Source organism: Bidens hawaiensis, unplaced genomic scaffold, assembly GCF_021521415.1.
Source record: "Bidens hawaiensis isolate Kalapana, Puna unplaced genomic scaffold, B.hawaiensis_p1.1 tig00029948_1, whole genome shotgun sequence".
Lineage (NCBI taxonomy): Eukaryota > Viridiplantae > Streptophyta > Magnoliopsida > Asterales > Asteraceae > Bidens > Bidens hawaiensis.
Window position 1 is genome coordinate 42,746 of NW_027494984.1, and position 10,827 is coordinate 53,572.

A 10,827-nucleotide genomic window follows, 5' to 3' on the forward strand; every position below is an offset into this window, starting at 1 on the left:
CATTCAAAAGTTTTAAAGAATCAAGAAAAATACCTATCATTTAATCGGAAATCATACTCAACACCATTGTCATCTATAAAATGACTCATATAAACAAACCTCCATAAATTCCCCTAAAGTTTCCAAAGGCTAGTCGCATACGTCATTTGTGTTAAAGGGAAAGCCCTCGAGTAACTGCGAGGTCTAGGTTCCGCAACATTTAGCCAATAAAGTTAAAGCCAAGGATGAAAATTCACACAAAAAATGGGAGTTTGGTTACTTTGTTGGTGATTTTAATAGGTTTTTGTGGCAAGACAAAGGGTGCAACGGTGACATGTGAACCTGAATATGGGTTCTTGCCATGCACGAGTGGGACTTGGGGTACGTTTTTCTTGGTTGTGGTTTATCAGTACTTGATGTCGGTTGGTCAAAGCTATGTTTCAGACGGATCCAATATGTTTTTCGGGTTGATCGGGCCGGGTATATATGGTGCCAGTTTCTTCCATATTCTTGCCAACTTCCCTACAATTTTCCTCGTCCTTCGTAAGCTTCATTTCCCTACTATTATTGCTAATGTGGTATTCTTGATATTTTTTTGGTAACCATGACTTCTTGGACCTTCAATGACTCAATACCTTGCTAACCAACTAGATCAGATAAACTAAATCATGTGATAGATAGTTGACCTTCAAGAGTATGTGGTAGGAATATAGCGGAAACGAAAAAGTTCAAACATTAGAACTCTACTAAGGTGTATTTTGGACATTTGGTTCTCTTGTGAACTGAAACGTAATTTTTTCTCTGTCTTTACATTTTTAAATAATGCATTTACATTCTAAATTAATTGAACATGTTAGGTAACTTCATATTTGAGGAATCATAGACAACTAATGTTGTGAACGTTTATATATTAATGGTATATTTGACTTAGAATACAATATTAATTTATAGCTACTTGAAAATTGGGTATTTGCCACTGCAATTTTTGTGGCAACACGATATAGCAAATCATATCCGTCGCAATGGATTTTTGCGACAGTTTTGCAACAAATAATATGGTGGCAACACCCTCTATATGTAAACGGGTAATCCAATTTTGCGACTAAGGTTATTTTGAGATCAAATTTATCAACTATTTACCTGTAGTAAGTTTGCGATGGATGTTCACCCGTTTCTAAACAGTTGCAAAGTTTGCGACAATTCGCGACTTGATTAGCAGCTATATTTGTGACTGTTCTGATTTCAGTCCTTAAACTGTAGCTAAATTTGGGGCCTTTTTGCGGTCTTCAATTTTCAATCATTTTTTTGTCGGTCACATATTGCCTGCTTGACCACAAAAAAATTGATATTTTTGTGACAATGATATTTGTCTCACTTTGGTTCAAACATGCTGTAGCAACAGATTTTCTACCGTAGTAATTGAATAAACTTTTGTTGGATATCTTGCTAGAGACAACTGTTGCAACAATTTGTTGTCCATCTGCCTGCCACTTTAATGTAATCATTTCGAGTTTAAAAAAGTCAATATATATAGCCGTTGAACAGGTCATTTGTTGCCGAAAATTTGTGGATTCTTGTTGCAAATTTGTGGATACTTGTAGGAAACATTGTAGCAAAAGCAGCCATTTTCTAGTAGTGTTTCTAGCACTATGTATAACTGTTTCTCAGGGTTATATATAAGTTGAAAAAAATCAATTTCTCATACCTTTTTTGTTGCCCTGAATTTGACACATTTTCAACAAAATGTTTAAATATTCATCAAAATAGTATCATTTTACATTCTCTAAAAATTTGCAATATATGTTCTTTGTTCAGAAAGATTTTCTTGAACATGATCTTTAACAATGCATGGTACTTCACATGCTAATCCAAGTTCAATATATACATTGTTATAAAGTTACAATATGTAATAATAGTAAGTTTTTTTGGGGGGAAATGTAACGATATTTACTTTTAGATAGGGGAAAATTAGCGTGATGCAAATACAAGAAATTAATTACAAACAAAATATTAATATTTGTTATTAATTTTTCAGAGTCAGGATTATCGGCTGATGAGGAAGGTGCGTATAGGATCAGTGTTCTAACAGGATCAGCAGTTATGAATCTAACACTGATTTGGCCCTCTGTCATAATATTTGGAAACTATAATATGGCAGATGATAATGATGATGATAATGACTCCCTTGGAGAAGATGAGCCATCTTTTTTAACAAAATTAACAGGTACGGAATAGTGCAAAAAACAAGTGACGAATCCAGAAACTTTTGATACAAAAGCAAAAAAAATAGTCTGGCTAAAACGGGTCGGGTAAAAAACATCAACTTAGATAAAAACAGTTAATAAATAGGTAGATTCTTATAATTATACTATACATTCATAAAATCCAGAACCAATAAAAAGAAATATTAAAACATTGTTATTATTTAAGAAGATATGTGTGTTTACATAGTAAAATATCAACTTAATTTTTTGTTTATTATGTCTTCCTTATGATTGTACTTTTTAGCATATGGTGTAACAACTGATATCGAAACAAGCTACACCGCGAGAATCATGCTTGTGTCATTGATCCCCTTTGTCATCCTCCAACACCCAGCAATCATCGGCTCAACATCAGTAACCCGAGTGATACTTTTAGTCACCCTCATCCTTGTGTTGTGTCTCTACATTATTTACATTATGTATCAGGTTAGCTAGCTAGCTTCTTGTATTTCGAACAATATACAAATCCCACAACTTTTGTTGGCTAATGAACATGAAAAATATAAAATTTCATATATCACTGAAAATAATTCTTTATAATTCTTTATAATTTACATGCAGATCTTCAAACCATGGGTTCAAAACAGGATATTCGACTATGTGACACAAACTTTTGTCAGTAGCAAATTGCAGACACTACTGTCTACAAAAGGAAAGCCAAATGTGCACCTAATTAAAGAGTTAGTACCTGTAATGAGAATGGAAAAATATCTTAATGTAATGGGTCATGCTATATCTACATGATTCCCATTTGATTTCACACAATCAAATGGTTGCCCACAAAACATTAGAAAAAAAGGCGAACTTCGAAAATTATTGGTCACAACAGCCGTTTGAATAGTATTCAGACGGCTGTTTTTAGCATTTCAAATTTCGAAAACTATTTTTCACGGTCGTTTGAAATGGTGATGGATTAGACGTCACATAATGTGATTATATATAGATGGCCCGAATGTAATATCCCGGGTTATACAAGTAGCAATTCCTAAAAAAAGCCTAGCTATATCTTATCTATGGGGTCGTAAACTGATAAAATAAACGAAATAAGTATATACAATTAATTAGTATTGTCTTAAAAATTGAGGGTTTTCAGTTATAACAAATCACTATGATTGAAGTTTTCATTTGATTTTCAGAATTTATGAGGCAGTTGACGTAAATCATGATGGCAAAGTGTCGAATGCCGAGCTGAAAACTTTAATATTGGGGATACAATTGCAGGAAGATGGTAAAATAAGTGATGACCTAGTTCAAAAGATCATGGAACAATTCGACTCCTTAGGCGATGAGATCATTCAAGAAAATGAGTTTGTTCGGATTTTAACCAAATGGGTTAAGGAAGCAAGGAAATCGAGCTCTCAGAACGATTATAGCCCCCTTAGCTTCTTTATTAAGCCCGTTATTAATGGGGTAACTTTCTATTTCTAAGCATATATGATTCGGCATGTTAATTAACATTGACTCAACATTTTTTAAGGCCTCAAGCAAACTCTAAAATCGAGGCTCTTTTCTTAAAAAAAGATTAGGAGTATAATGACACGCGTCTTTTGTATGTAAAAGACACACAATCACACATAATAGAGTTAAATTGTATTTTACATAAAAGAATACTCTATCAAGTATACCTTCTTTTTGTTCTTGCCAAAATTGAAAAATATAAACAAGATAGTAAGGTGGTATTATATTTATTTGTATAGGACGCAAATGAAGAACAACAAACAACTTTGATACCTATGGAAAGCCATAACAGTCAAAGTTCGAATTCGGTATTCGAGTTCTTAGAAGCTTTGTCGCTAGTTCTCTTTGGCAGTGTTGTGACGTTTCTTGTCGCAAAACCACTAAAAACAAACGTTGTGAATCTTTCTTATGATGCAAACGTCCCTTCCTTCCTCATCCCATACTTTACAATACCGTGTGCTTCTAACATAGCTAGTCTATTATCAGCAATAACCTCTGCAAGCCAAAAGACTGAACGAGCCGCATCTTTAACCCTTTCTCAGGTACATGCGCACTACTCTCCGTTCTTCTACTTAATATTTTCTTGGTGAAGGTTTAGATCACTTAAATTAATTATGGGTTTCCCTTGTTTAGGATCACATGACATTAACATGTGTATAATATTAATTATGGTGCGTGGTTTTTTTTATGTATAGTGGACCCCTTGCAAAAGTCGTTAGGCGGTCCCTAGACGGCCGACTCCCTTTGAGGGAGTACTCGGGAAGTACTCGGACATGATAAATATAAAGAAAATTATTTTTTTGTGTAATATATATATTTCAAATATCATAAGTTTACTAATATTTATAACAAAATAAGTGAATATCAATATAAATAAGAGAAATACATTTTTAAATACAAAATTATTCTAAAAATTGTTAATAAATAATTAAAAAAATGATATTCGTTTTTTAATATTATAGAAATACGAATTATGTTGTATTTTTAAGTTAAAATAGGCTAAAGTTAACCGACTAGATGTATTTCTGGCTTATGTTGACCACCTTTGAACAATTTTTAGTAACTAGGCGGAGTTAAAGAAACTCTCATCAACACCATACCTTGAAGCAAGTACTCGGCCTTGTAGACCTACTTTTACAACATTGGTGGAGCCTAGAGACTAGAGGGTATCAAATGAGACTTCTAAACATTTGAACCTGTATTAACATTATTAAAAAAAATCTTCAGCCTATTAATTAACGTTTTTTTAACAACGGAGACGGAATATTAATATTTTGTTCATCGGGCTATGCCCCGGTAATCTTGTAGCTAAGAACCAAAGGTCAATTGGTCTAGCCAGAGGTTTTCCAAGTTATGAATTTCGTCTTAGGTGGATAGGATGGGTCACTAAAATATTTATCAAAAATAAATATGAAGAATCAATAAAATAATATAAAGAATTACCTAAAACAAATTTATCAACATTTGAGTATTCAAATCCTGAATTATTCAAAAATAACATAAATAAAATCCTATCATGGGATGACTAGATACACATGGTAGAGGAATGCTATCACACCCCGACCAAAGGCGGTGGAACATGTAGAGCTGTAACGATTTCCTATAAGCGTATGACACTATTTAAAGCGACAATATTTAACAAACTCATTTCATTTCACACATCGAAAATGTCACATAACAATATTCATAAGTCGAATACAACAACATATCACAAAATGTATCAAATCAAATATTGTTCATTGTTATCTTAAAGGCATTTGTGACGTTTTCTCCAAGCATCCAAGATCAACCTAAATGCAAACCAGTAACATTTCATAAAATAAAGTTTGTCAACACAAAGGTTGGTGAGCAATTCATAGTTTTTTAATCATATATGTATATAATAAGAAAAGCCACAATCTTGTATACGAAACAACAAATAAATAGCAATAATTTGGATAATATGAGGTCGCTAATAAGAATGCATTAGCGGCACCGTCTATAAGAGAATACCAAATAGATTCAGATTTCATCAGGTCGTTAATAAGATTACATTAACGGCACCGTGCTATAAGAGAATACCATATAGTTCACGGATTTATGATTCAATCTTCCAAAAGAAGTAAACACATAAACATATAATCATGTAAGCATAGAACACCAAATCGAGCATTTATTTAAGTAAAGTATACATTAACGTTTGTGGTTTAAGGCTCCAGTATAAAGCATTTGATTTGAATAAGTATGAAATGTCACCCCAAAACAAAATATAGAAAAATGGGGTATGAAGTTACGCACGTTCAAGTAATAAACTTGAAAAGTTGGTAATTTGAAGATTTGCAGAACGACGAGTTAACGTATGAAGCCTAAATAAAAGAAAGTCTTGGATTTAGAAAGGTTGTCTTGAAGATCTTTAAATAAAATAATTTTTGCAAAAATTAAACAATTAAAGTTCAAGGTTTCAAATGTAACTATTTAAGAATTTATAATAATAACTCTTTAAAAATGTAAGTTTATTTAAAACCGGGTTAAAGTATCTAACCTCAATATTTACTTAACCTATGTTAAGTAATAAGGTGAGGGAAATGCTAAATGCAAGTTCCTTTGGGACAAAGATATTAAAACGGGTCTTTAACGAGTGTTCTGGTTGTTGGTTCGGGTCTTGATAATTGGTCAAACCCAAAGTCAACTTTCCAAAATGATGAATGTTATGAGATAACTCAATAAAACTTTATAAGACTTAACAAAGTATGCAGATCTATTGTTTTAGAACTAACAACGTACGTTAAGCGAGTATTCGGTTTTGTCGGTCCAAACTATGTTATGAGATCAAGTTGGATCCAACATTTCCAAGTATTTAAGAAAATAATAAAAATCATTTTGTAAACTATTTTTAGAGAAATATATAAGTCTTGATTACTAAAAACACACTTATGTGTCTTAAGCGAGTAAAAATTGGATTGGTTCGTTTTCTATCTCACAATATGTTCCTTGATGGTTTCTACATGCCCAAATATCATAGATCTTGTATAATAATTTATATAAATGAAAAATATGTTTACAACTAAAAACTTAACAAGTCTTTTAAGCAAAAGTTTCAGTTTGGTTCGGTTTCCATCTCCCAACGAGTTCATAGATGGATTCCACATGCTTAATATCAAGGAACTTGTAAAAATGATTTTTGAAACTCGAATCTAACATTAAACATGTTTAAACAACTATTTTAACAAACTAGTAAAAAGTTCGGTTCATGGTTTGGACTATTTACGGTTAAACCGAGGTTAGTATCTACCAACCTCCATCATGGAACTTCATAAATATGACAAAAAAAAAACTAAAAAGTGTAGAAGTTAGTCATGGTTAGTATGTGCAAACAAGTTATGTGTGTGTATATATATCAAGAACACGAAGTCCTCCATGAAACCTTGCATTACGAGGTCTGAAACTTAATCAACCGGAGTTGGAGAAGTAACTACCAAAGATAACAAGGGGTGTGTATTATATATATGTTGTACCACCATATTCAAGTGTTAGTAATGTTAGATGAACAAGTTAGAATGAAAGACTATGGTTAGTTTGACTTGAGAAGTCAAATCTTCAAGAATACATAAGAAATAACAACCTTGAATCTATGGAGTTTGAGAGAGAATTTGGAGATGTAGCAAGAGTAAAATGAAGAAGATGGGTGTGTGTATATAGGGAAGGAGTGAAGGGTTGGATATAAAGATTCTTTTATGGTTTGCATGAAAATAGGTATGTTTAAATGGTCAAACAATGCATAATACAAAAATCTCATATTTTATATATTTTATATATTCTAAATGACAAAAAACCAATATTTTATATATTTGAAATGTTCGGGTTACAAACGGGGTCGGGTTTACATAACAAAAGTGACCCGAAATTAACGGATGTAACAAATACATGCATCATCTAAAACATTTTAATCAAAGAAGAATCAGTTTAAACTATCTTAACGATAAAAAACAATCTAATTTAGTGACGGATCTAGCCTATAAGGTGTGGGGCATGGTACCTAAAATTCTATTTTTTATACGTTAGTATATTACCATTTTGTAACCAACCTCCAGAATTTTTAAACCGACCCAAAGAAAAAAAATGTTGCGTATGTCCACTAGTGAAACGCCCTAATTATATATGTTATCATTTTACAGATCTATTCAGGAGTCTCCATGAGTAGTATGAGTAGTTTGACGACATTTCTTTTTATTGTATATGTACGAGATTTGGCATGGGATGCCTCGGCTCAGGTTTTGGTTGTGTTGATAATATGTGGAATGATGGCAGTTTTCACTAGTACGAGGACAGTTTACCCACTTTGGACCGGATATGTGATTTATATGATGTACCCTATGTCGTTACTCATGTTGTATTTGCTTATCGAGGTGTGGGGTTGGTAATTAGTAGAATATATTAATGATATATACACATTGGCGGATCCAGCATACAAACGGGTGGTTCCCCGGAACCACCCGAGTTTCGAAATAATAGTGTACGGATATATAGAAGACGCGTAGGAACCACCTTATAAATTAAGAGGGAACCACCTAAAAAAAATTCCTGGATCCGCCACTGTATATACAGGATGTGTGACTTGTAAATTATATAGTCTTATCTTAAATTCTGATTGGTCGTCATTTACATGTAAAATATACAATAAGCTACGGTGCTATATATGGGCCTAACTTGATCTATATGCAATATGCATGACCTGCGTATATACTCATTGTAAATTTCTTTCAAAAAGTATTATATTTATAACATTATCCATTATTTATTTAAAATATCATTTGTTCAGACTGATTGGGAATTAGATAGTGATGTGGCCCATCGAGTTCAGGTAGGATGGTGTAGATGGAGATCAGTCACATGCATATTGTGCGACAAGAGATTCCCAACTAAACTAAAGGGAAAATTTTATAGAGTCGCAGTTAGACCTGCAATGTTATATGGAACAGATTGATAGGTCATCAAGAAGGCACAAGTACGGAAGATGAAGGTAGCATAGATGAGAGTGCTACATTGGATGCTGTGTGGACACACAAGGTTAGACCGAATAAGAAACGATGTGTTTCGGGAGAGATTATGGGTTACTAACATATCCGATAAGATAAGAGAGTGGAGATTGAGATGGTTTGGACATGTGAAGAGAAGACAGACGACGAATCCTGTTAGAACAGTATAAAACATTACTATAGAGGGAAGGAGGGGTAGACGCCGACCTAGATTGACTTGGGATGAGAGGATTAGGCATGATTTGCTAGACCTAAACCTCTCCAAGGACATGGTTGAGGATATGAATTCTTGGGACGTAGAATTAAAGTTAAGGATTTTTATGGAGAAAGGAATACCTTAAGGGCTACTATTTACCTTATTTTAGTCACACACCATTATGCTATTTTCTTGTCATATATAATATATTTTTATGTATTAGTAGTATTAATTTTACTACGTGCTATTATTAATTATATTACTGTGAACTTTGATCTCCTCTTATATTCCCGTAGACATATGCTCTTTTAGAGATGAGGGTCTCTCTGGAAGCCACCTCTTTATCCCTTTGGATAGAGGTACGGTGTGCCTACATCCCACCCTCCCCAGACCTTATTATAGCTTTGCTATTGGCGGATTCCACTGAGTATGATTGATTTATTGATTCAAAATCGTATATATATTAGCATGCATATTTCCGCATACATATGATATTGATTTAATTTAAAACCGAGTTGCAAAGCACAACAAGTAAACACTAGTGTAATAACTAGGGCCATTAAATGAATCGAACAAACACGGTTAATGACGTGTTCGTTTTCATTCATTTTACTATAAAGGAACATGGACACTTAATCGGACAAAAAATTTGTTCATGTCCGCCCTTAAAAAAGTAAACATGTTCATGTTCGTCTATGTTTGTTCATTTAAAATCTAAACGAATAGTTCATATACATAAATAAACATAAATGAACAAAGATATATAAACGAAAATAATGAACATATATGAGCAAACGTAAACTAATAAAATATGCAAACAAACATAAATGAATATAAATGATGAACACAAACGAATTTAACACATTAAGGAGATTATTCATCCAAAAACGAACATAAATAAACGACAAAATGAACATAAAGGAACACTCACGAACATAAATGAGCAAATAAAACATGTGTTCATGTTTGTTCTTTTATTAAATGAACGAACATAAACGAACTTCTTGAAAACGATTCACGAACTGTTTATTGAATATTTGTTTTGTTTACATATATATGAAACTACTAGTAACTATAGAGTCTAAGAGCATTCTTATCCCGTTCCTTATAAATATGTGAGTGTGTTTTGTAAATGATTATGTATGATTATGAGTGGTTGTGAGTATAGCAGAGTAGAAAGAAAATGTTATGTGAGAAAGTTAAATTTGGGTTTCTATAGTTCACACCGTATATTTTTAAATATTTTATGAAAGTTGTTGTGAGTGAAGAAGAGTGAAAATATAAGGGAAAATTCCCAAAATAAGCGTTTATGAAAACGTTTTCTAGGTTTTAGGTGTCAGTTGCAAGAAATTTCCAAAATAGGTATTATAAACTAGTCGTGACGAGTAGTTTATGATTACACATGAGTAGCTTGTAGAACCAATTAAAACTTACCACATGCCCTTAAATTAACCGTAACGAGCAAATTCACTAATCATTTACTCGTCACGACTAAATAAGTTTCTTGCCTCGTAATCAACGCCCACGAGTAATTCATACGTCCTTTAGTCGCGACGACTAGTTTACCTGGTTTACATTCCTTACACGAGTATTTTATTAGTAGTTAACTCATCGCGACTAGTTAACCTTACAATCTACTCGTCGCGACTAAAGAACTTATGAATTACTCGTGGGCGTTGATTACGAGGAACAAAACTTATTTAGTCGTGATGAGTAAATGGTTAGTAAATCTGCTTGTTATGATTAGTTTAAGACACGTGTCAAGTTTTAATTGGTTATACAAACTACTCGTCACGACTAGATTATAATACCTATTTTAAGAATTTCTTGCAAATGGCACCTAAAACCTGAAAAACGTTTTCATAAACGCTTATTTTGAGAATTTTCCCAAAAGATAATAATAAACGTAAAAAAT

General features: G+C 32.8%; 1 protein-coding gene across 1 annotated transcript; it reads left to right on the forward strand.

The window, feature by feature from the left end:
• The first annotated feature begins 224 nt into the window (after window positions 1-224).
• Window positions 225-8,116, forward strand: LOC143579778 (sodium/calcium exchanger NCL2-like). Its single transcript, XM_077062985.1, has 7 exons — window positions 225-522; window positions 2,015-2,203; window positions 2,488-2,669; window positions 2,805-2,923; window positions 3,380-3,653; window positions 3,941-4,243; window positions 7,856-8,116. Exons 1-7 carry the CDS (start codon window positions 225-227, stop codon window positions 8,099-8,101), a joined length of 1,611 nt encoding a protein of 536 aa, XP_076919100.1. The 3' UTR covers window positions 8,102-8,116.
• Window positions 8,117-10,827: the final 2,711 nt, after the last annotated feature.

Excerpts from the sequence above, each read along its gene's own strand:
- LOC143579778 (XM_077062985.1), top strand. The coding sequence starts at position 225 with ATGAAAATTCACACAAAAAATGGGAGTTTGGTTACTTTGTTGGTGATT. Across the intron at positions 2,924-3,379 it reads AATGTGCACCTAATTAAAGA|AATTTATGAGGCAGTTGACG; the intron begins GTTAGTACCTGT and ends TTTGATTTTCAG. Across the intron at positions 3,654-3,940 it reads TTAAGCCCGTTATTAATGGG|GACGCAAATGAAGAACAACA; the intron begins GTAACTTTCTAT and ends TTATTTGTATAG.